General features: G+C 41.7%; 2 protein-coding genes across 15 annotated transcripts in view; one reads left to right on the top strand and one right to left on the bottom strand.

Annotated features, from left to right (window-relative positions):
• Positions 1-27,418, bottom strand: part of EPB41L3 (erythrocyte membrane protein band 4.1 like 3) — a 182,409-nt gene that overhangs the window by 116,477 nt on the left and 38,514 nt on the right. The window lies entirely within an intron of this gene.
• Positions 23,657-24,333, top strand: LOC112835055 (ubiquitin-conjugating enzyme E2 N-like). The gene has a single exon (XM_025886581.2). The coding sequence runs from the start codon at positions 23,720-23,722 to the stop codon at positions 24,176-24,178; it is 459 nt and encodes a 152-aa protein (XP_025742366.1). The 5' UTR covers positions 23,657-23,719; the 3' UTR covers positions 24,179-24,333.

Consider the following 27,418-nt stretch of genomic DNA (forward strand, 5'->3'; position numbering starts at 1 on the left):
CTGGGTGGAACCGCTGGTGGAACAGCAGAGGTTTTGCTTTACGGCACTCCCTGAAAAGTCCTCTTCTAGATGGTACCACCGGAATAGCACTGTTCGGAGAACAAACAGAGGGGTTCTTCAACCATTTGCTGTGAGTAGGTCTGTTTTACACATGAGGTTTGTTTCAGAATGAACTCTTGAGCCAACCACATGAGTAGGAAATTGAGACTAAGCATAAAAAAATGGGGAAGTTCAAAATGATACTAGAAACTTCCTAATTCAAAGCTGCAGAGAACATCAGTATTGAACCAGTTACAACCGTTCTCCTAGACTTTTACGTAATTCTCCTTTCCAGGCACCATCAGCAGGATGAACTCAATTGACACAGCAATGAGGAACTAGGAGCAGGCAACGAATGTCACTGTTTCAAAATCCTCAAGGCCAAGAGGAGTCCCCAGAAAAATAGTGCAAGTCAAAGACAGCAGCAAGTGAAAAAGTAAAAGAGGAAGCAAGCTTTAAACTGGAGTCTTTATTTTTTTTTAAGATTTTATTTATTTGAGAGAGAGAGAATCTGAAGCAGACCCCAATGAGCATGGAGCCCAAGACAGGGCTCGATCCCACGACCCTGAGATCATGACCTGAGCCGAAACCAAGAGTTGGAAGCTTAACTGACTGAGCCATCCAGGCACCCCTAAATTGGAGTAAGTCTTTAAAACAAAAAGTCTGATTTTTAAGAAAATGAAAACGTTTTCAAAATACAGAGCAATGTCCACCACCCCTCTGATTCTGGTCCCGGTATTCACAGGAAACAAATGTACAGAGGCAGGTTTTCTCCCCAGGGAAGGACGTGCTACAATTGCAGTGGGAGATCAGTCTCAACCTCAGGAAATCATTTCTCAGACTCGAAAAGTGACTATTATAAGAAACCAGACCTCAAGTGCCCATAAAAAGTCAGAATACCCCACGAGCTAATAACTGGTACAGGCACCTCAGGGCAGTAAGATGGTTTTTACTAATAAATGTTCCAGGAACTACAGATGCCTTTGGTCTGTGGATCACGCTCGGAGCCCCAGCCCGAGGCGGACGTTCGCACAATCTATGGATGCACTCCTCCTGGGCAACAGATGCCTGGCCACATCTGGGAACATGTTCTTCTACTTGAAAGAACATGATAACAACGAAGACCAAGGGCTCATCTATTTTGTGGGTTTTGAGATGCCAAAATTAAGACAAAATTAAGAGGATACTTTAAGGAAATATTTAAGGAATGGATGTGAAGATCAGCTCTCCCAACCGAGGGCTCCCCACCACCTCAGTTATATGAAGCTGCTTTTTCCTCTTATTCATTCTGTTGACCAGTGAGAGAATTTCTCAAGCCAGAAATCACATGGTCAATAGGGGACTAGCATGTCTCATGCTTAGTTCCTGACATTTTCAGTTGGTTCCCACATGAATTTTTCATTAAACTGGTTTATTTCTTCCAGTACCAAAAAAGGGCTCTAAAACCATCTCTGACAGAGGGGTGCTTGGGTGGATCAGTTGGTTAAGTGTCCACCTTTTGATATCTCAGGTCATGATCCTAGGGTCATGAGATTGAGCCCTGAATAAGGCTCAGCGCAAAGTCGGCTTGAGATGCTCTCTCTGCCCCTTTCCCCCATGCTCTCTTAAAAAAAAAAAAAAAAAGCAAAACCATCTCTGATAGAAATGTCACTGTTTCTTGCACTCCCAGGACTCCTTAAACCAAAAATGCTCAACACTGAACTTCCAGCATTTCCATTCTACTGCACGTGGCTAGATTATCGTCCTGGGTGTCAGTACACATTCGAGGAATATAAACTCATTTTAAGATTAGCCTAAGCAAAACAATTAGTGAGACAACTTTGATTTTTTTTTAAGTCAGCAGTTGACATATATATATTTACTACATATTTCTATTAGCAAGCATAAACAAGAGTTATTACACAAAATCTAACTACAGCATAGGAAGTTCCCAATTGCCAATTAATTATTTCCAAAATGCTGCTTGTAAAATGGTTGTCAAGAGTCCCAAATCCTGTTTTTCACAGAAATAGTGTCATAAATTATAGTTAGGCTTCAAGGAGGACTTAAGCCAGACACATGTGAACAACACTGTAGTAGAATCCCTAAGAACCACGGGACTCCTTAAACCCAGCCAGGATCAGTTGTGGGGAGGAGGGATGGGTATCGCTCAAAGACAAGCAGTATCATTTTGTCTGTGTGGTTCAGGGTGCTGTCACCAAACATTTCAAGCCATCCTTGGCACAATTAAGCACTCATATCTGTGAGGGAGTGAGCGGAGGGGGAGGATGCACTGGCTGTAGGCTGAGGGTCTGACAGGGTGACAGTCTGTCATGATCCCACAGTAAGAATTACTCAGAGTGCCAAGGAAAGGAAAAAGAAGGGGCAGGAAATGGTTGCTCTCAACTGAAATGTCCTTATATTGGAAACAGCTTCTACACACTTAAAAATTAACTATGATTTCTAAACTGCGAAAGCCTCCCTCTCACCTTACTGGAGCCCCACTGCGCCTCTACAGAGGACACATGGTCAAGGTTTTTGAGCATCCCCCCCCCCCCCCCCCCCCAAATCTTCTGGGCCTAGTGAAGCACACCTATGTATACAAACCCCCCTGTTTTAAACAAAAGGGAAGCATCTTATACACATGGTTTCACACCCTGCCTTTTCCATGGGCAACACAGGGCACAGGCACCACCCCTCCCCCTTCAAATGCTTTCCCCTTTAGGATTCCTGACCCTGGGCGCCTGGTTTCCCCCTGCCTCACCGACTGCTCTTGGGTCTGCAGACACGGGTGTACGACAGCGCTCAGTCCTTAGAGCTCTGCTCTCCTCTCAGTACACTCAGTCTTGAAGAGCTTACCCAGCCTTGCGGCTCTAGGTAGCCTTCCCTCCTCCTCCCCCCAGTCTCTTCTTTACACATCTGCTAGAGTTCATCTGCTGAAATAAAAGGTCAGGTCAGGGGACTGCTCTGTGCCATGCAAGTTCCCATTCTTCTCTGACCTCCCTTATTACTCTCCCTCCCTCCACTCCAGCCACATTTGCACCCTTGTAGCAACTAAAGCTGCCAGGCCCATCTCCACCTCACACTCTAGGCTGCAGTGCTCTTCCTGCCCACACCCATGGCCTCCCTTGCGCCCCCTTCAGGGCTCTGCTCAAACGCAGCTCCCTCCCTCAAGCTGGCCTTCACTGCACTCTCCAAAATTTCAACCCGTCCTTCCTATTTCTCTTCCCTGCTTTCTTTGCTCCATAACACTTAGCGGGCCCTGACCGGATTCTATATTAGTTTATTGTTAAAAGTTTCTCACTTCTAGAGTATAACCTCCAGGACAGCAAGGATTTTTACTGGCTTGTTCACTGCTCAATCTTTAGTTCCCAGAATAATGCCTGGCACTCAGTGGCAGGCACTCAGTAAATATTTGTTGAATGAGCTAATGAATGAGCAGCATATTTTGAATTCTATTTAATAGTTCCCTTATTAGATGGCTAAAATGATCTCCTTATATTTAACACGGACCAGTTGCCACCGTAGGGATGTAAACACTTACGCAACAGGCTGGACATGTAGGGCTTCCCCGCGCTTTCTCTAAGGACTCAGGACAGCAACAAACATCCGTCTACATGGATTCATATTTGAAGATGAAAAGGAGGATTAAAAGGGAAAGATTTGAGCTTTATCTTTTGGTACGAGGATCTCAGAAGTTAAAAAGAATAAGCAGAAGCTCATGAAAAAGTGTCTGAACCCGTTTATTTGGCAAATTAGCCAGCAATCTGTTTGCTCAGCAAAGACGTCGGCTCAGATGTGTGTCAAGAGACATCCCACAGTGAATTATTACAATAAAATTATAGGGTTGATAAGAGAGAAAAATTGCAGGGAAAACAACTCACGCTAAGCTTTGAGGAGAGGAAAACATGACTGAAACAACAACAAATCCTCAACAGTTGTTTTTCACGGAAAGCACACATCCCGTTCCCAGCAAAGGCCGTCCACGTGGCGCAGAGCTGTGCTCGGCCCTACCTGTCAGCGCGAACAGAAGCAGAAATGAGCTAGGACAGTCGGAGATGGTACAACAGCTCAGCACCACTGCCAGTAAAGGGAGGGGAGATCGATTATGATGAAACTCTTTCATTTTTCCACCCATCCTACATCCCAGTTACTTCTGATGTGTCCATCTTGGTTCTTGTTTTTCTCCTTTTCAAAAATTCTCAGGGAAATAGTCACTTAGCTATCACCTGTACCCAAGAATTGCTGTACCTCAACAAATCAAGTGGCATGTAGGTTTTAAGAGCAAAGGTTGGTTCCTATGGAACTGGCGAACGCCTTTCCCAAAAGTGGCCCCCAGCCCTGGAATCGCGAAGGGGGCTCTGCAGAGCAATGCTGAGGACACCTCTGCAGTGTCCCTTCACTGAGCTACTGCAGAACCTCTACCAGAGGTGACAGTAGGATCATCTTCCTTTCAACTGCAAGGTCCCTCCAACACACCGACAGGCTTTGTTTTTCCATAGAAAGGCTTTACCTTCCCTCTCCCTGCCTTTGAGGTACACTTAGCTGAGTAATTATGGTAACTTATCCTCCAGGAGTTGGCTATTCCACAACTTTACACTGGTTTGTTTTCATGGAAATCACTAGAATGACGTATATCTTTATCTATAGCACTATACAAATGCTTGTCAGGACAACCAAAAACCAAAATATCTGTGTGGATCAAAGTAGCAAATGCTGCTCAGCAGTGAGATTGTTCTGTCCTCTGAGGCAAGTCAAAGATCTTGTCTATGATACATGGCTGCATCTCTGCCTTCATTGCCGGGCTCCATGACACAGTGACTAATAGCAATACACAGTAATTGACAACATTTCAAAGGTGTCAAACCAGATGTGCCCCCAAAAGAAATATGCCTCAAATCATGGATAAAATAATCAAGGCCAAATAAACTAGGTCAGTAGATTTATTTCTGAGTTGTGTAAGTTGGACATGTTTCTGAGTCATAAAGTATTAATCTAGGAGAGACAATTAAACTGCCTGCCTTGTATTAGAAGGGAAGGGAGCCAGGTCAGAGTGGTTAAGCACCTCCTCAGTAGTTAAAATGTTCTGGTTAGAAAAGGCCAAAGTATAATTATCTTCTGCATGAATACTATTTTGTTGCTAAGGTTGCTGCCAATCAAATAAGAAATTAAAGATAAATTATAAACTTGTCCACTTAAAATATTTTCCAAGAATTTAAATGCAATGTTTCCATGGTTAAAATCCTACTTTAAAAAAATATCTAAAACTAGCATGTGAAATCTGATTAATAGTAAAATAGGTATAACACTTTAAACTAGTTTCTCTCCACCTATGTTACACAGCATAATACTCTTATTGACATACTTTATTTAGGGGAACAAAATTAGAAAATGCAACACTAATTAACTTCTGTTTTATTTCTCCTCCAGGTAACATGACCCATGCAACCCTCCCCACCCTCCCAGGTTCAAAGAGCATAAAGCTCACACTTGCACTAAGAACGTAAGGACTGGGCATAATACCTACTTAACAAAGATGTTGCAGGCTTAGAAATAGCAGAAGATCAGACCAGAACATTAGCTCCATGTGGGCAGAAATTTTCTGGTTTCCACTCACTGCTATGTAGTAAGTGTCTGGCATATAACAGGTTCTCAATAAAAATTTGGTCAATAAGTGAATGAATATAAATAACTAATTTAGCTGGCACTCAAAACATTATTGGATTAACTTAATCATAAGATGTTGAAATACTGACAGACTCAACATTAGCCATTAAAAGCCTTAATCCTATTATATAATATTAACAATTAAAAATTTAACTTGTAGCAAGAAGGCAATTAAACATTATCAGACAATGCATATCAGGAGTTTGTTTACCACAAGTAAAAGCATTATCTTTGTAGAACAGAAACATTTACTCCTTTTAATGCCAGACAGATATTTATAGTAACAGTATAATAATAATATAACCAATGTATTTCTGTACACATAAATGGTGACCTGGACAAGAAAAGGTATTTGCCATGCAAGGCACGCGCTATAGACTTTTTTTTTTTTTTTAAGATTTTATCTATTTATTTGACAGAGAGACAGAGAGAGAGGGAACACAAGCAGGGGGAGTGGGAGAGGGAGAAGCAGGCTTCCCTGTGAGCAGGGAGCCCGATGCGGGGCTCAATCCCAGGACCCTGAGATCATGACCCGAGCCGAAGGCAGTTGCTTAACCAACTGAGCCACCCAGGCGCCCCTATAGACCATCTTTTAAAGAGGGTATGTTTCATTGTTTTGTGCTCTACTTCAAAAACACACAAGTGGAATTCATCAGCCTGTTCACCATAAAATGTCATTAGGGTTTAAAGCCTTTAGAATACATATCTCTTCCCTTGGTTATTGACCCATGTCTACATTCAAGGAGCTGAAACAATGAACAACTAACATTGTTCCTAAAAGTCATCCTAATAGGAGCCAAATAGTAAACAACGAAACATAACAAAGCAAAGCAACAGACAGAAAGTAACAGACATGTTTTCCATTTCACTACAATGTACCGCACAATGTACCCTAAGTCATATTATACTGACTGTATTTCAAGATTGAAAGAGAAGAAATATCAAGGACCCAGTATCAAAAATATCATACGTCAAGTAAATGGGGATATACAAAAGGAGTAATTCCCACTGAAATTTCCATGAGGATAGACATATATGCTGTGTACATTATACAAGGGCCACAATTACGGTAAAAGCAGCGGTTTCCATAGTTTTAGATTTCACAAACTGGTAAACTAACATTACTGAACATGAAATGGTGTTAGATTTGGCTACTGAACCAAACGTTATCCACAATGGATTCTGAATAGAAGGTATGCAAAGTGGATCGCTCCAAGTTTCTCTGTTTTCTCCCAAGACTTCCTCTCATTCTAGACCACCACAGCTTCCTCCTGATAATTCTTTTTCCTTCCTCAAACTATTTAAATCAGGTTTTTATCAATTGAAACAATAAACCAACACTCCAAATCAGAAACAGATTGATACTATCAAACTGACAGAAATAAATTTATGGGATGCCTGAGTGGGTCAGTCAGTTAAGCATCTGCCTTTGGCTCAGGTCATGATCCCAGGGTCCTGGGATCGAGTCCCACATTGGGCTCCCTGCTCAGCAGGGAGCCTGCTTCTCCCTCTCCCTCTGCTCCTCTCCCTGTTTGTTCTCTCTGTCGCTCTCTGTAAAATAAATACATAAAATCTCTTAAAAATAAAATACAATAAATTTATACATAAATTTATACCTAAAAGGATTAGGGACAATCTTTTTACAAAATAAAATGTGATTCTTCTCCATTTAAATTTTCAAAATATATTCAATTAAAAAAAATTTTAATACCTGTTAGTTATAAGCTTGACTTCTTTGAGAAAGGGTGTCCAAGATCACGTCCTTACTAGGTTTTTTTGGTTTTAAAAACCTTTTATTTAAAAAAAGATTTAAAAATATGCGGACATTTATAATGTCCTACAAACAGGTATTTAAATACACATTTGAAATATGATTTATATGGGTATATGTATATACGCATATGTCCCTAAAAATATTAAATCTACTTAATTCTTACAACAAACCTATAAAGTGGGTACAATTACTATTCCCAGTTAAAGAAACTGAAGCACTTTAACTTTCCCCTGGTCATACAGACAGTAATTGGCTGGGCTCTTAACTACTATATTATCCTAACAGCTGCTTTCCTACTATCCGTAATTAACAAATATAAACAAAATATTTCCACTGGTCATTTTCAGGAAACAGGGCAGATCACGGATCCTGATAAAACAAACTCATCTCTGCTTCTGACATCACGCTCTATGGGCCAAGCAAGGAGGCCACATTTTTTCTATCTCAACCACTCAGAAAGTTAAGGTCCCTTCACTCTATCTACGGATGAGTCCCGGGGAGGATCTGCTGAGCTGGCCTGGATCACACGGGTGGCATGGAGAAGCGTGACTGACAAGGTCTGGGTACCTAGCCTGCCACTGTACCCAGGGGAACAGGCAGCCTGTATTGGCAGCCACAAATAATCACAAGAAAGGAGTCAGGAGCAATTCTCTGAAGCAATAGGGAGCAGGTGCTGGTCAGACTGAAAGATGCACACAACAAATGTTAACACTGTGAGATCACTTGTCTAGCTTATTTCAATTGTTCACTTTTAATCATGCACTGCAGAAAACCCAGTTTTAGCACAGATAGGCCACACTTCATTTCATTCCATTCAAAATGATACGCAAGCAACAGGAAGTTCCCCTTCTTCTGTGCCCCAACATTTGTTGCTCCCTGGGCCCAAGGAAGAGCAGGTCTGGGCAACCCAGGGGCCTGAGTGGTGAGCATAACAGGCCCAGACAACCACAGTTTGTCCAAGAGCAATTGCATGGCCTAGGAAAGCTTTCACATGCATCAGCACTATTCCATGGACTGGCACTTTGAATCCAACTCTATGAAGTATTAGTAATATTAATAACCTGTATAGCAACATGATGAGGTCAGCTTTACTACAATTCCCATTTCAGATATGCACTTAGCATGTGCACAAATGTCACATAAACCCAAGGCCAGTACTGCCATCCACACTTTGCAGGTGAAGAAACCGTGGTGAGGGAACTAAAGAACTTGCCAATGACTGCACTGTTAAGAACAAGTGCCTGAGCTGGGATTGAACATGCAGACTGTATAATATATATGGACAACTAACTGCCTGTCACAAATCTGATCCAAAACTCCCACAATGATTATAAGCCATAGAAATGATAGGTATATAGTATAATCACAATATGTATGCACGATTGTTATATAGATATTATGTATATAATACAAAACATGAAGATTCGCATCTATCTTCTTAGAACTTAAAGGTGTGAGGACAACTCTTAGAGCACACAGGCCTTCTAAATCTGCCATTATTAGAAAGTACCTAAATTGAATCTTCTTTACCACTCAACTTCTCTTTATCAGGCAGATGCATTAAAATCATTGCAGTGTCCCTAGTACCTCTTCCAAAAAGACATTTTCTACAGGAGAAACAACCAGTGCATATTTAATGCTTATGAGGATCATAATGAAGCTGGTATTTTGACTAATAGGTTTTCAACTTCATCCTCTTTTCAGTATAAAACAACACCAAGAAACAAGACTGTTCCATCAGGCAATTCCATTTCACCAGAAAGCCATAAAAACAATGATCTATGTCATCACAGTCTCTTTAAAGAGAGCTACAAAACATCAAATTTGCTGAGGTGGGCCTGAGATGGAATCCCAACTGCTTGCGGTAAAGAATAATAGCTTCAAACTGAGTCATTGTTGTTATCAGACATCTAGAACTGTGAGGCCAACTACAGACGGATCCTAGGATGTGGAGCACCAGCAGGTCTTCGGCAAACCTATTCCTGTGGGCCATCAACTGAAGTACTTCATGAGGAATGATCATGGAGGGTGTGGGTCTCCTACATCTTCAGTTATTACAGAACATCTAATCTGGTATCTTCTTTATCAGTCAACTCCCCTTTATCAACCCGACATGTCCAGCTCACACTGATCTTAGAGCCTCAGGCAGGAATAAGTCACTGTTGGCATCAAGAAGAAAAAGGAATATACAGTTTATACTTGAACAACGTAGAGGTCATGGACACCAACCACTCCCTACAGTCGAATATCCGTGTAAAACTTTTGACTCCCCCCAAACTTAACTGCGGATAGCCTACTGTTGACTGGAGGCCTTTCCAACAACATAAGCAGTCGTTTAACACATATTTTGTAATACGTACTATATACTGTATTGTTATAATAAAGCCAGAGAAAAGAAAACATGAAGAAAATCAGAAGCAAAATACATTTATAGTACTCTACTGTATTTATCAGAAAAAATCCACATTAAGTGGACCTGTGCAGTGTTGTTCAAAGTTCAACTGTAATTGAAAACAAATTTAAGAATGAAGAGAGACTATTCAACTTCACTGACACTGAGTACCTGGAGCCAAATAGGGAGAAATTCTGTATTTCTACCCTCCTGAAGTCTAGACATGATACTTAGATTTAGAGAAAAATGTAATTTCCTATAAAGAAATAGAAATAAGGCAGTAATGAAAACTTTCTTTTGGATAAGATATTCTTTAAAACTAAGTTAAAGATGATTTCACATATGAAAACAAAAATATCTATCTTTATACCTCCCAATAATTTCCTTACTGTATTCCAAATGAAAAATTATCACTCAGTTTTCCTTAATTAGAATGCATGCCTAATCAAAACCTCACTTATCTACTTGACATTTCACTGAAGAGCTCAGAATTAAAAAGCAACTACTCCTTGAGTTTCCCAGAATAAAAATGAGAGATGTAAAAATTATTTTCTAAATTACAAGACAATAGAATATTCATTGGTAAGAATAAAAACCCTGTTTACCTTAGACTGTGCTAAAATTGGAAGGGGAAAAAAGGGGGGTAGGCCAGATGGTATGTCTGGGAAGATATTGACAACGTGGAAGTGTTAATTCTTGGGGAGGGATAAATTACTATATTCTAACAAGCATCAAGAATCCCAAGTCCAACTTAATTGAAAACGACTGGAACCCAACTGTCACTCTGGAAGCATGACACCGCTCAGTGACGTATGTCTTGACTTGGCACACATACCAATTCTTTTATATCCCAAGAAGATCCCACATGCTGTACAGGCAAGCTTTCTCAGCAGGGAGTCTCACTTTTTAAGGTTATATTTACAACTTAAAGTTAAATCACTTTTAATGCAACCAGATCTACTAAATGTTAAAGATTGACTTAGATTTTTCCTTCATAAATTCATGGGATTGTCTCCCATTCTATTTTAAATAACTCCTTCATTTAAATATTTCTTGGGCACTATCATGTGCTCAGCACTGTTCTAAGAGCTGGGGTCTATGGCAAAAAAGCAAAGCTGATATTCTCTGGGTGGGGCAGGTGGCAATAAACATAAATAAGTAAAGTACATTTCATACAAAGAAATGTAAGCAGGGAAGGGGGACAGGTAGTGTTTAACGGGGTGGGAGGTGGTGGGGGCTTATGTACAAGGAGCAAGCTGTGTAAATATGCTGGTAAAAATGTTCTAGGCTGAGGGGACAGCAAGTACCGCATCTCTAAGGTAGAAGCATGACCCTGTTCAAGGATGAGTAAGGAAGCCAGGAACCTTGGCAAAAACATCCGGTCTTCCCTAATAAGAAATATACCATGGAATCCTGCGGATGTCAATATACATGAACACAAACATCGTGAACAAAGCAAGCTGCAGAAGGACATATACGGCACACCATGTAATGGTTTTTAAACATTGAAAACAAGACCACAGATAATTTAGTGATATGATAAATAGTTACATGGAAAAGAATAAAGAACTGTTACCATGATGAGAAACACAAATCCAGAAGAGCGGCTGCTCACAGGAGGGAGGGAGGCACCGTTGTGGAGGAGAGCGTGGGGAGAGACTGCATGTTGGACTATGTTTGATTTCTTCAGCTGGATGTTGGGTATACCAGTGGTCACTACACTATTACTCAACTTTTTGTGTATCAGAAATATTTTGCACCATTCCTAGAAAGGGATCCTCAAACCTATCTCAGCAACCTCCGCTTTCTTCACCATCTGTGGGTCATCTTGACATTTACCTTTGAGTGACAGACGAGATAGCACCAGTATTTCTGTTCAGCTATTATCAAGAATATTTTATCTCTGGTAGAATCATTTGTTATCACAAGGAGAAAGGGAGCAAATTAAGGGAATGAAAAAGCTGTCATCATGTTTCTAGCACTCTCTAAGTACACATTAGAACCTTTCACGGTCTACAGAAAAGGGCTGCATAAAAGAAAATACAGCAAGTCTATGCTTAGTGCTTTAAATGAAGCTGCACGTCACAACTTTAAATACAGCCTCTTCTTTACATAGGAGGTGAGTATTTTTAGCAATGTCACCTTTGCTTCTCTGTATACTTCTTTAAAAAAATAAAATACCATGGATAGAAATTCATACTGCACTTCATACCTCACTGCCCATACTTCCAGTCTTCCTATGAGCATCCAGGTATCCCAGCCATGCACGTGTATGCATGTTCTATTCCCTTACTTTCCTCTCCTCCTTAACACACTGCAGTTTGCTCCACCCCCAGGATGCCCTGGGCCTGGGAGAGAAAGGAGAGCGGGGAAGCGGCAGGACCAGTGGGCATGTGGGGAAATGAGCACCTCTCTGAGCTCCCTACTGAGAGCTGGTCAACGTGGAAGCAGCTAAATGCAAAGTTGTCTCAGGAATAGTATCCCCTGGGGATTGGGAGGGGGTGGGGGCACATACCGCTCCTTCCTGAAACACATTTCCCCCAAGTCCTCTCTCTAGGACCTCATCTTCCCCAGCTTTAATGCCCTTTGTATTTTAATGACTTGTGTCTCAACCCTGAAGCTGGACCTCTCTGGCTGGCTGATTCCTGTGTAAAGCCTCCTGGACATCTCTCCTTGGATGTCCCACAGGACCCTTGGGCCCAACTCCTGACGTCTGTGTCCCCGCCAACAACCCCACCATCAACCCAGGCCTCCTCTGGTGGGTGTAAGCTCAGGGGCAGTAAGTGGGGCCACTCCCCTCTCCCCTACCTCCCAAACCCAGACACATCCCCAAACCTCATCACTCCACCTCCGAAACATTTTCACCAAACCTCGCAATTCCACCTCCTGAACATTTTCCCAATGATTCATTTCCCTCCATCTCTACCACCACGTCCTTACTTCAAACTACCCTGAATTCCTGCCTGGACAGTAATATTGCTACTGGTGAGTACTTACTTTGTGCAAAGGACTTATACACAGGGTTGCTGGAAGGCCTAATTTATTGTGAAGTGTGATTATTTTTAGTTTACAGAAAAAGGAAGTGAAATTTTTAAGATTAAGTATTTCCTGAAGTTATAAATCTACACAGCTGTGGAGTCAAGACTTACTAAGTTTACAGATTCATTCATTCACTCAAACAAATGACTCAAAAACAGTCATTTTAACAATTGATACACTGTCTCTTAAAAAGGAAATTCCCTGGATTAATACAAGAGCCAAAGTAACTTTTCTGAAAATCACATTTGACCACATGTTCCAACAGGGCAAAACTCCTCATTGCCTCTGCATCTCCTCGAGGCAACATGGTTCCTGGGGCCCTGAGCTCTGGCCCAGCGGCCTCCAAGGCTCATCTCATCACCTCCCCACTGTGCCCAGATCCCATCTTGCTTCTTAGCCAGATGCAGTTTCCTTCAGCTCCTTGAAGTGACTTAACTCCCTCGTTCCTCTCAGCCTTTGTACACACTGGCCAGTGGCTGCAAACACGCCCTGTAGCCTCGACCCAGTCAGGCCCTCCCCTGTGTCTGTCACGTCTGATGCTAGGTCACTGCTCAGGTCTTAGGTCTGGCATCTCGCCCTCTCCTTCCAGGACCACCACGCAACCCAAGTCTGGGTAGGAGAGCTTCCTGGGTCTCATTCACGGCCCCAATGCCCCTGTTGTGGCACTAGTCCTGGCGGATTGTCACTGCCAAGCAGACACTTATCTCTATGCCCTGGGTGACAAGGAGGCCCAGGAGAGCGGGCACTGCTGGTCATTTTGTTCGCCACTCCACTGTTGGTACCTGCATTAGTGCTGGCACTTAGTAAGTACTCAAGACATACTCCCCTGTGAGGAGAACAAACCAAGGCACAGAACTGTGAGAGTAGAGCATGAAAGAAGTCAGATATGCTCCTTCCCCCTTGTATGCCATCTTAACCCCCTACAAAGACTGCCAATTATTATCGTGCACATCTTTACAGCTCGACAAGTACTTTCCCACCAATTACACATCTGATCATCGCGATAATTCTACAGGAAGGAGAATGGGGTTGCTCTGCAAATTTAGATCTCTCCCTCAGAGAGGCTCGGTGACTTCTTTCAGCCAACTTGCAAATAAACACGAGTCTTTGGTCTTGCCTGTTTTGTATACCTGCGGGATCCTTCAGAAGAAGATGAATGAGTTGTGACACAGTCAAGGTTCTGGATTCTGGTGAACTAGAGTTGCAGTCAGACCTCGGAAAGGGGGCAGCTGAAAGTAGAGTAGGCTCGGGGGGCAGATGCAGGTTTTGTAAGCGCCAAAGCTTTTACAATTTGGGGGGCATTATTTAAGAAAAAGGATTATAAAATTACGAATTCAAACATAAGTAACAAGTGTCATTAGTTTCACAGTCCACATCTGAGCCGGACAGCAGGAGAAATTAAACTTACACGAGAAAAAAGAGGAGGTGTATTCAAAGTCAAAATAATATCACAAGAAAGGTAAGTAAGGCACAGGAAAGGGGGGCAAGAGTAAAAGCTCTTTATTCAGTGGTGACAGGGGATCACTTGAGGCACTGTACCAGGCCCACACACACACAATGATTACAGATGTGGTTCCTGCCCCGGACCACATACAATGGAGATTTAGTATCACATCTGAAGAGGAGGGGTACAATCAAGAAGGACTTAGTAAAATGTCAGAAGTCCCCAAATAGCAGTATCTAAAGTAGGCCTCTACACCTATGGTCACTGTCATCTGGTCCTGCTTCAGAGCATTCATCCCCCTCTGAAGTCACATTTATTTGCTTATTGCCTATCCCCCTGCTTAAACTACAGGGCGAACAGGAAAGCAGAGAGGTCTGCTTTGTCCTGTTCACTGCTGTCATCCTAGCACCAAGCAAGGTACCAGGTTCACGAGGAGCCTTCTAGAAGTATTTGTGGAATAAACAAATAAATGAGTAAAGGAATGAACAAAGGAACCAAACCTTACAAAGGCTCAAAGTGCCAAGCTTTGGTACATGTCATTGGTCTTTACGGTCTAAATGTGTATTCTGGTATCCATTAGTGAATCTTTTACAATGAACCATCACTGTTGCCAAATGAGCATCCTGCTTGGACAAATCATAATTTCAAAGAAGTCTGGCTCAGGGCCAAGCAGCCAAGAAGAAACACGGGCACCAAGCTTAAGAAGGAAGCGGAGTCAAAAGACAGGATTGGTTTCGCTTCTTTCTTTAGTCTGACAGACACCGGAACCAGAGTCGTTTGGAGAAGGGCTAGTTGGGACAGAAGCTGGCCTGGGTGGAGAAGACCTGAATTCATCATGGGGGAGAGTAAAACGTTCACTGAGACAGAGAGAGTGGAAGTCAGCCACGGGTAGTGTGTAGACGCGTGTTCGGGGGGGCTCCTCAGTACACTAGGTCGTTTAGAATTCTAGCCAGGAGAAGTTGCAGGCAAGGAGAGCACCAGGCTGAAATCCAACTTTTAAATAAGAACATGTAGAAAAACCAGGTATGATGGTAAACAGATAAAACCAATAAATGTTTCAAAGGCACACTTTGCTGGAAATTAAGTAGAAAAAGATTATGAAAATTTACTAATATTTGTGTATTCCATCCTTACCCTTTACATATATTGTCTGAATGTCAAGGCACTCGTACAGGTGGTTCCAAGATGCAAGTCTGGTGACACCTAGAGACACTGCAGTGAGAGGGAGAAAAGTCCGTGTCTGAAGACGGTTAAGTCACGCATCTCGCTTGCAGTGTCCCTGTACCAAGAGCCCTGCGGTCAGGAAAGCTGCTTCAGGCCTGCAAGGCTGCACGGCGGCTATAGCTCCAAGGTCTGGAAGCTCCCCCCTGGAATTCATCTTTAGAGCCTAAGAAACTGTTGTAATTCAAAGATTAAATACAAGTGACTTGTTTTGTTGCCTTCTCTACATAGAGAAGTGAGAAGTGTGTCCTTTTCAGATGGAGAATAGAGAAAATAAAGCTAATTAGCATCCATCATAATGTAATCTGGCCATTTACCATTTACATAATATCACCAAGAATACTAACATTTGCAAAGAAAACAAAGGTTTTACTCATTTTCATCTATGTAAGAACTTCCTAACAATTTAAGAATATCTGTAAAACTCAAATAGCTCAGTATGATTTTGATCAGCAGAATCACCTTTACTCATAGAGGCATTTCCTCCTCACTGATTATACTCCATTTTTGTATTATTGTAGAGAAAACTAACCCCAACTGAAGGCATACCAAGCCACGTATTTTCACCAATTTTTAAAAAAGATTTTATTTACTTACTTACTTACTTACAGCATGGGGGTGGGGGGGGCAAAGGGAGAGAGAGAATCCCCAAGCAACACAGGGCCCAATCCCATGACTCTGTGACCACAACCTGAGCCAAAACCAAGAGTCACTCAACTGAGTCACCCAGGCTCCCCTTTCACTTACTAATTTAATACTCCTGACCATTATGCTACATAATTACCATCATCCCTATTTAACAGATAAGAAAACTAACCTTTAATCCTACTTCCTTAATCTTTTAAATTTTACTTAATTTCCTAGAAGGGCCACAAAAGGGATTAACTGATGGACCAGCCATAGTGAAACCAGGCAGGGCTCTTTATGCTGAGCATTCTCTCAAACATTAGTACTACTTATTGACAGGGTAGTATCTTTCCAGATTACATATTTACCAGACAGTAACCAGTAAACTAGAAAGTTGTCGAGACAAGATTCCTTAAGATAGCTATCTCAAAATGTGGCCCGGGGACCACAGTATCAGAATCCGCTGAAAGCAGCTGTTGACATACAGATACCTGGACCCAGCTCCAGACCTATTAAGTGAGAACTATGGATGGGTCCCTAGAAATTGCTTTTTAACAAATGCCCCAGGAAATTCTGTTACACAAGAAAATGTGAAAACCACTGTGGCTAATTTCTTGCAAACCTCTATTACCATCATTTGGAGTTTCAAATTTGACAAAATTCTATATTCTCACTGAGGGTCATCTTTTGGATTATGGAGTTTGTGGCAGAATGTCCCAAAATTCCATACTCCCCTTGGGGATTTATCTTTGCAATCTCACAATTTCTAACAGGCCTCTAGGAACAAGCAAAGTAGGCAAACAACAGAGTAGCTTAATTGGGAAAACATTTACTGTGTGCCTACTCTCATTACACATGGCTCTAGAGGTCTTCGGATATAGGTCTCATTTCAACCTTCCCGTTGGCACATCATTGCCATTTCACAGCTGGAGGACCTGGCCCAGAGAAATGGAGCAAGCTGCCCCAAGTTACCTAGCTGAAGGGGAGCAGATGTTTCAACCCATATCTATTCTAACTCACTGTATTTTCTCTATTCTACAACATAGCTCCTCCCCCATGAATTACTGCTATCTAGATTCAGGATTTAAGTGGAAGAACGTTCCAAATGTCTTGAGCAAACTGGTCAACTTCTATACCTTTTCCAACCCCATACTTTGTCCACTAACAGCATTCCTCTTAAGCTCAAGTTAATAAAAGTTGCCACCCATAGCACAAAATAATGGCATAAAGTAGACAAAAATCAAGAATTCTCTCAAATGAAATTACCAAACACTGTAGCTCCACAATGTGAGTAACTCTAGATACAAATTACATAGAAGCAAACAACTCCCAAGCCCATCCCTGGGCTCAGGCTCCATCATGGCAACCTAGCAGTAGCCTAGGTCCACCATACCAGTTAGCGCCATCTTGGGATCATACAGCTATTTTCCTCAGCCACATGAATGTAGGAAAACAACATGGATTTCAAGTAAAACTAACAGTCAAAACCATGGGCTTGGGGGCAGAGCAAGATGGCGGAGGAGTAGGAGACCTGGATTTCGTCTGGTCTCAGGAATTAGGCTGAATAGGGATCAAACCATTCTGAACACCTACGAACTCAACAGGAGATCGAAGATAAGAATAGTAACAACACTCTGAACAGAAAAGTGACCACTTTCTGGAAGGTAGGACGTGCAGAGAAGTGAATCCGAGGTGATATTCGGGAGGATAGACAGCGGGGGAGGGGGCCTCCGGCGGCCGCTTCTGGCAAGTGCTAGAGCCGCGGAGCACAAAATCGGAACTTTTAGAAGTCGGCTCCGTGGAGGGACTTCGCTCCAGTGGCTAAGCTGGGGGTGGAACCCTCGCAGGACAGTGTGGTCTCAGTACCCTCGGAGTCACAGAAAGACTGGGGGTGCCTGAGTGCAGCAGAGCTCCCAGGTATCAGAGCGGGGAAGCAGGCTGCAGAGACAGAGCCAAGGCACGGGCTCTCAGCTCGGGGTTGCCATAAACTGTGATCTGCGGCCCAATAGGGCCACTGCTCCTCCAGCAGGGACTCAACAAGCGGCAGAGCCGGAGAGACTCCCCTTCCTCCCCTGGGAGGAGCGGCGTGGGAGCGCACCGCAGGGATCTGCTGGGTTTGGAGACTCCACACGGGGTCGGGAGCCAGACATAGAAACGCTCCATCACAGGCCGGGTGAGCACGGAGTGCGGCCGGAGACCGGGAAGACGGGAGTGACTGCTTTGCTCTGGGGGCGCACTGAGGAGCGGGGCCCTGAGTTCTCAGCTCCTCTGGGCGGAGATTGGGAGGCCACCATTTCCACCCTGGTCCTCCAAAGCTGTACCGAGAGCTTGCAGGGAACAAAAGCTCCTGAGAGCGAACCCGAGCAGCCTGCTTAGCCCGGACTGACAAGGGTGGGGCAATTCCGCCTCCAGCAAAGACGTTTGGGAACCACGGCAACAAGCCCCTCCCCCAGAAGATCAGCACGAACAGCCAGCAAGCCAAGACCAAGTTTACCGATCAAGGAGAACAGGAGAACTCCAGTGCTAGGGGAATACTGCACATAGAATTCATGGCTTTTTTACCATAATTCATTAGTTTTTCAAAGTTAATTTTCTTAACTTTTTTTTTTGAATTTTTCTTTTTCCCTTTTTCAAACAACACCTTATCGATCCCTTTTTTTAAAAAAAAAAACTTTTTATTTTTCATTTTTAGAGTCACATTTTTATCCCTTCATAGTAGCTACCCTTATTTTTGGCATATATATATAAGTCGTTCTCTCTTTAAAATTTTGAAATACAATTTCTTCTAACAGATCAAAATATACCCTAAATCACTAGTGTATGGCTTTGTTCTATTCTCCTGCCTGATCACATTCTCTCCCTTTTTTTTCTTTTTCTTTTTCAATCTTTTTCTTTTTAAAAAACTTATTAATTCCTTTTATAAAATCTTTTATAATTTTCATCTTTACAGTCATCTTCTATCCCTTCATTGTATCAACCCTTATTTTGTACATATTTAAGTCTTTCTTCCTTTAAAATTTTAGCAGGCACTTTCTTCTAACAAACCAAAATATGCCCAAAAGCTAGTGTGTGGCATTGATCTATGCACTAGTCTGATCATATTTGATCATATTCTGTTTTTTTGTTTTGTTTGTTCTGTTTTTGTTTGTTTTTATCTTTTTCTTTTCCCTTTTTTTTTCTCTTCTTTCTTTCCCTTTCTTGTCCCCTGGTTTCAGGTCTTTTCTGATTTGTATAGAGTATACTTGCTGAAGATGCTGTTAACCTGTTAGCATTCTGTTCTCTCATTCATCTATTCTCCTCTGGACAAAATGACAAGATGAAAAAAATCACCTCAGCAAAAAGAACAAGAGGTAGTACCGTCTGCCAGGGACCTACTCAATACGGACATTAGTACAATGTCGGACCTAGAGTTCAGAATCATGACTTTAAAGATACTAGCTGGGCTTGAAAAAAGCGTGGAAGTTACTAAAGAAACCCTTTGCGGAGAAATAAAAGAACTAAAATCTAACCAAGTCGAAATCAAAAAGGCTATTAATGAGGTGCAATCAAAAATGGGGGCACTAACTGCTAGGATAAATGAGGCAGAAGAGAGAATCAGTGATATAGAAGACCAAATGATGGAAAATAAAGAGGCTGAGAAAAAGAGAGAGAAACAACTACAGGATCACGAGGGCAGAATTCGAGAGATAAGCGATACGATAAGACGAAACAACATTAGAATAATTGGGATCCCAGAAGAAGAAGAAAGAGAGAGAGAGGGGCAGAAGGTATATTGGAGCAAATAATAGCAGAGAACTTCCCTAATGTGGGGAAGGAAACAGGCATCAAAATCCAGGAGGCACAGAGAACCCCTCTCAAAATCAATAAAAATAGGTCAACGCCCCATTTAATAGTAAAACTTACGAGTCTCAGAGACAAAGAGAAAATCCTGAAAGCAGCTCGGGAGAAGAGATCTGTAACCTACAATGGTAGAAACATTAGATTGGCAACAGACCTATTCACAGAGACCTGGCAGGCCAGAAAGGGCTGGCATGATATCTTCAGAGCACTAAACGAGAAAAATATGCAGCCAAGAATACCTATATCCAGCTAGGCTATCATTGAAAATAGAAGGAGAGATAAAAAGCTTCCAGGAGAAACAAAAACTAAAGGAATTTGCAAACACGAAACCAGCCCTACAAGAAATATTGAAAGGGGTCCTCTAAGCAAAAAGAGAGCCTAAAAGCAGCATAGATCAGAAAGGAACACAGACAATATACAGTAACAGTCATCTTATAGGCAATAGAATGGCACTAAATTCATACCTTTCAATAGTTACCCTGAATGTAAATGGGCTCAATGCCCCAATCAAAAGACATAGGCTATCAGATTGGATTAAAAAACAAGACCCATCAATATGCTGTCTGCAGAGACCCATTTTAGACCCAAAGACACCCCCACATTGAAAGTGAGGGGGTGGGAAACCATTTACCATGCTAATGGAAACCAAAAGAAAGCTGGGGTGGCAATCCTTATATCAGACAAATTAGATTTTAAAACAAAGACTGTAATAAGAGATGAAGAAGGACACTATATCCTACTTAAAGGGTCGATCCAACAAGAAGATCTAACAATTGTAAATATCTATGCCCCGAACATGGGAGCAGCCAATTATATAAGGCAATTAATAACAAAAGCAAAGAAACACATTGACAACAATACAATAATAGTGGGGGACTTTAACACCCCCCTAACTGAAATGGACAGATCATCTAAGCAAAAGATCAACAAGGAAATAAAGACTTTAAATGAAACACTGGACCAAATGGACTTTACAGACATATTCGGAACATTCCATTCCAAAGCAACGGAATACACATTCTTCTCTAGTGCCCATGGAACATTGGCCAGAATACATCACATCCTAGGTCACAAATCAGGTCTCAACCAGTACCAAAAGATTGGGATCATTCCCTGCATATTTTCAGACCACAATGCTTTGAAACTAGAACTCAATCACAAGAGGAAAGTTGGAAAGAACTCAAATACATGGAGGCTAAAGAGCATCCTACTAAAGAATGAATGGGTCAACCAGGAAATTAAAGAATTTAAAAAATTCATGGAAACCAATGAAAATGAAAACACAACTGTTCAAAATCTCTGGGATACAGCAAAGGCAGTCCTGAGAGGAAAGTATATAGCAATGCAAGCCTTTCTCAAGAAACAAGAAAGGTCTCAAATACACAACCTAACCCTACACCTAGAAGAGCTAGAGAAAAAACAGCAAATAAAGCCTAAACCCAGCAGGAGAAGAGAAATCATAAAGATCAGAGCAGAAATCAATGAACTAGAAACCAAAAGAACAGTAGAACAGATCAACGAAACTAGGAGCTGGTTCTTTGAAAGAATTAACAAGATTGATAAACCCCTGGCCAGACTTATCAAAAAGAAAAGAGAAATGACCCAAATCAACAAAATCATGAATGAAAGAGGAGAGATCACAACCAACACCAAAGAAATACAAACAATTATAAGAACATATTATGAGCAACTCTATGAGCAAGCAAATTAGATAACCTGGAAGAAATGGGTGCATTCCTAGAGATGTATCAACTACCAAAATTGAACCAGGAAGAAATAGAAAACCTGAACAGACCTATAGCCACTAAGGAAATTGTAGCAGTCATCACAAATCTCCCAACAAACAAAAGCCCAGGGCCAGATGGCTTCCCAGGGGAATTCTATCAGACGCTTAAAGAAGAATTAATACCTATTGTCCTGAAACTATTCCAAAAAATAGAAATGGAAGGAAAACTTCCAAACTCATTTTATGAGGCCACCATTACCTTGATCCCAAAACCAGACAAAGACCCCATCAAAAAGGAGAATTACAGACCAATATCCTTGATGAACATGGATGCAAAAATTCTCACCAAAATACTAGCCAATAGGATCCAACAGTACATTAAAAGGATTATTCACCACGACCAAGTGGGATTTATCCCTGGGCTGCAAGGCTGGTTCAACATCCGCAAATCAATCAACGTGATACAATACATTAACAAAAGAAAGAACAAGAATCATATGATCCTCTCAATAGATGCAGAAAAAGCATTTGACAAAGTACAGCATCCTTTCCTGATCAAAACTCTTCAGAGTATAGGGATAGAGGGTACATACCTCAATATCATAAAAGCCATCTATGAAAAACCTATAGCGAATATCATTCTCAATGGGGAAAAGCTGAGAGCTTTTCCCCTAAGGTCAGGAATGCGGCAGGGATGTCCACTCTCATCACTGCTATTCAATATAGTATTAGAAGTCCTAGCCACAGCAATCAGACAACAAAAAGAAATCAAAGGCATCCAAATCGGCCAAGCAGAAGTCAAACTCTCACTCTTTGCAGATGATATGATACTGTACGTGGAAAACCCAAAAGACTCCACCCCAAAACTGCTAGAACTCATACAGGAATTCAGTCAAGTAGGAGGATATAAAATCAATGCACAGAAATCAGTGGCATTCCTATACACCAACAACAAGACAGAAGAGAGACAAATCAAGGAGTCGATCCCATTTACAATTGCACCCAAAACCATAAGATACCTAGGAATAAATTTAACCAAAGAGGCAAAGGATCTGTACTCAGAAAACTATAAAATACTCATGAAAGAAATTGAAGAAGACACAAAGAAATGGAAAAACGTTCCATGCTCATGGACTGGGAGAACAAACATTGTGAAGATGTCAATGCTACCTAGAGCAATCTACACATTCAATGCAATCCCCATCAAAATACCATCCACCTTTTTCAAAGAAATGGAACAAATAATCCTAAAATTTGTATGGAACCAGAAGAGACCCCGAATAGCCAGAGGAATATTGAAAAAGAAAAGCAAAGCTGGCGGCATCACAATTCCGGACTTCCAGCTCTATTACAAAGCTGTCATCATTAAGACAGTATGGTACTGGCACAAAAACAGACACATAGATCAATGGAACAGAATCGAGAGCCCAGAAATGGACCCTCAACTCTATGGTCAACTCATCTTTGACAAAGCAGGAAAGAGTGTCCAATGGAAAAAAGACAGTCTCTTCGACAAATGGTGTTGGGAAAATTGGACAGACACATGCAGAAGAATGAAACTGGACCATTTCCCTACACCACACACAAAAATAGACTCCAAATGGTTGAAAGACCTAAACGTGAGACAGGAGTCCATCAGAATCCTAAAGGAGAACACAGGCAGCAACCTCTTCGACCTCAGACACAGCAACTTCTTCCTAGAAACATCGCCAAAGGCAAGGGAAGCCAGGGCAAAAATGAACTATTGGGATTTCATCAAGATAAAAAGCTTTTGCACAGCAAAAGAAACAGTCCACAAAACCAAAAGACAACCGACAGAATGGGAGAAAATATTTGCAAATGACATATCAGATAAAGGGCTAGTATCCAAAGTCTATAAAGAACTTCTCGGTGGAGCCCTGGACTTCCACTCGTGTGTGAGGCGAGCGGAGCCGGAGTCGAGACCAGAGGCCGAACTCGGGATCTGACAAGATGGCCGGGCTGCCCCGCAGGATTATCAAGGAAACCCAGCATTTGCTGGCAGAACCAGTTCCTGGCATTAAAGCAGAACCAGATGAGAGCAACGCCCGTTATTTTCATGTGGTCATTGCTGGCCCCCAGGATTCCCCCTTTGAGGGAGGGACTTTTAAGCTTGAACTATTCCTACCAGAAGAATACCCGATGGCAGCCCCTAAAGTACGTTTCATGACCAAAATTTATCATCCTAATGTAGACAAGTTGGGAAGAATATGTTTAGATATTTTGAAAGATAAGTGGTCCCCAGCACTGCAGATCCGCACAGTTCTGCTATCGATCCAGGCTTTGTTAAGTGCTCCCAATCCAGATGATCCATTAGCAAATGATGTAGCGGAGCAGTGGAAGACCAACGAAGCCCAAGCCATAGAAACAGCTAGAGCATGGACTAGGCTATATGCCATGAATAATATTTAAAATCGATCTGATCATCAAGTTCTCCTGTTCTCCTGTTCTGCCAAGACTTCTTCCTTTTTTGTTTGCATTTAATGGACACAGTCTTAGAAACATTACAGAATAAAAGCCCAGACATCTTCAGTCCTTTGGTGATTAAATGCACATTAGCAAACCTATGTCTTGTCCTGATTCACTGTTGTAAAGCATGAGCAGAGGCTAGAAGTACCATCCGGATTGTTGTGAAACGTTTAAAAGCAGTGGCCCTTCTCTGCTTTTATTCATTTCCCCATCATGGTTTGAGTATAAAGCACTGTGAATGAAGGTAGTTGTCAGGGTTAGCTGCAGGGGTGTGGGTGTTTTTCTTTATTACTTTTTTTGAGGGGGAGAGGTAGTTTTATTTTAATTTTTTGGGCTCCTTTCCCCCCTTTTATGGTGATCTAATTGCATTGGTTAAAAGCAGCTAACCAGTTCTTTAGAATATGCTCTCTAGCCAAGTCTAACTTTATTTAGACGCTGTAGATGGACAAGCTTGATTGTTTGAACCAAAATGGGAACATTAAACAAACATCACAGCCCTCACTAATACCTTTGTGACTTGCTGTCAAGTGTAGAATCCTTCCTTCAAGAAAAAGCTTGTGACCATTTTGTATGGCTTGTCTGGAAACTTCTGTAAATCTTATGTTTTAGTAAAATATTTTTTGTTATTCTACTTTGCCTTTGTACAGTTTATTTTACTGTGTTTATTTCATTTTCCCAATGTGACAATCGTATTTAAAAATTAAAACTGATGGAACATTCTCTTTTGGTCTTCACCATCTGACAAGTTGATCCGGCAGGAGGTGGATTTTGCCAGTTTCTTTTCCCTGATGCAAACTTGTGTTAAGATGTCACTGAACGGAGTATTTATAAGCTGGCCCTGAGCATGCATAAAGCATTGGTATTTGATATTTTTTTTTACCTCCTAGAAATTTGAATAAATGTGTTTTTGTTGTCTGATTAAAAAAAAAAAAAAAAAAAACTTCTCAAACTCAACACCCAAAGAACAAATAATCCAATCAAGAAATGGGCAGAAGACATGAACAGACATTTTTCCAAAGAAGACATCCAAATGGCCAACAGACACATGAAAAAGTGCTCAACATCGCTCGGCATCAGGGAAATCCAAATCAAAACCTCAATGAGATACCACCTCACACCCGTCAGAATGGCTAAAATTAACAAGTCAGGAAACGACAGATGTTGGCGGGGATGTGGACAAAGGGGAACCCTCCTACACTGTTGGTGGGAATGCAAGCTGGTGCAACCACTCTGGAAAACAGTATGGAGGTTCCTCAAACAGTTGAAAATAGAGCTATCATACGATCCAGCAATTGCACTACTGGGTATTTACCCGAAAGATCCAAATGTAGGGATCCGAAGGGGTACGTGCACCCCAATGTTTATAGCAGCAATGTCCACAATAGCCAAACTGTGGAAAGAGCCAAGATGCCCATCGACAGATGAATGGATAAAGAAGAGGTGGTATATATACACAATGGAATATTATGCAGCCATCAAAAGGAATGAGATCTTGCCATTTGCAATGACGACGTGGATGGAACTGGAGGGTGTTATGCTGAGTGAAATAAGTCAATCAGAGAAAGACATGTATCATATGACCTCACTGATATGAGGAATTCTTAATCTCAGGAAAGAAACTGAGGGTTGCTGGAGTGGTGGGGGGGTGGGAGGGATGGGGTGGCTGGGTGATAGACATTGGGGAGAGTATGTGCTATGGTGAGCACTGTGAATTGTACAAGACTGATGAATCACGGATCTGTACTTCTGAAACAAATAATGCAATATATATGTTAAGAAAAGAAAAAGAAGAAGAAGATAGCAGGAGAGGAAGAATGAAGTGGAGTAAGTCGGAGGGGGAGACGAACCATTAGAGACGATGGACTCTGAAAAACAGGGTTCTAGAGGGGAGGGGGGTAGGAGGATAAGTTAGCCTGGTGATGGGTATTAAAGAGGGCACATTCTGCATGGAACACTGGGTGTTATGCACAAACAATGAATCATGGAACACATCAAAAACTAATGATGTAATGTATGGTGATTAACATAAGAATAAAAAATTATTAAAAAAAAAACAAACATGGGCTTGTCTCTAACATAACAGAGTGGCCCATATCCCTAGAGAATCTGCATGAAATCTTTGAATGGAGTTCGACATTCGCTAACCCTCTACTGCTGAAGACAAAGGCAAGGTTCAGAAATCAGAACAAGACCCAGGGCAGCTTTTTTTTTTCCCCCCTTTCTCTGGAAGCCCCATGCCTCCACACCTCCTAAAGTATCCCAGACTCTGAAGTGTCTCAACTCTGAATTCAGAGTCTAGTTCAGTCACAGGCTGTGGTGTCTGCTACCTGCTGGGGATGCCGCGATGCACGAGGGGAGACAGTGGGTACCTGGGACCTCAAGGTTAGGCTGTGCCAGGGGAGGTCCTCTGTCTGTGAATAGACTCTGGTCACAGTATGAATTAAGAAATAAAAAAATATATGGCGAAAGCCTGGTTGTTTTAGTTTATTAAGACTAAGTACACACACATGACACTGAGATGCACACAACTGCTATGAGATATTTTAATTTTGCTTAATGTCCTGTTTCACCACAGCCCCCTGATGTGTGTGCTACAAGACAATAACGAAAAGTACAAGCAGAAAGTAGCAGGAGGAGGAGGGGCTGGGTGACAAGATTTCAAATAATCACCATCGTTAACATAATGATCCTTCACCAGTATTGTATGGGACCCACAGAAAATATTTTTTCCCATTAAAAATAATGATGTAGATATAGATTTGTATACATGAGAAAGCTTCCCAGGATGTACTGTTACATAAAAAGAAAATGGTTACATATACTGTTTAAGCTAGAAATCTGTTCTTGTAAAATATTATGTACCTATGTGAGTCCTTACATACACAAAATAAAGCTACTGCTATTTACTAGGCACCATCGGATACTGTGTTCGGTGCTTTGCATGTATTGTATCACTTAATCCTCATATCCTTGAGATGTAAGCCTTATGGCCATTTTAGAAATTAGCGAACAGAGTCAAGGAAGTTGAGAGCTGACCCAGGTCACAGAACAATTAAATAGCGAGACTGGGAGCCCAACCCAACTCTGTCTGATTCCAGGACCCACTGTGGCATATTAGACATTCCAAGAGATAGCTCTGGAAGGATGTTTGCCAAAAATATTAACAGCAGCTGTCTCTAGAGC

This window comes from Callorhinus ursinus, unplaced genomic scaffold, assembly GCF_003265705.2.
Source record: "Callorhinus ursinus isolate GAN/ISIS: 27379988/994484 unplaced genomic scaffold, GSC_fseal_2.0 scaffold11, whole genome shotgun sequence".
Lineage (NCBI taxonomy): Eukaryota > Metazoa > Chordata > Mammalia > Carnivora > Otariidae > Callorhinus > Callorhinus ursinus.

What these genes read in the sequence shown, in the direction of transcription:
- LOC112835055 (XM_025886581.2), top strand. Translation starts at nt 23,720, where the DNA reads ATGGCCGGGCTGCCCCGCAGGATTATCAAGGAAACCCAGCATTTGCTG.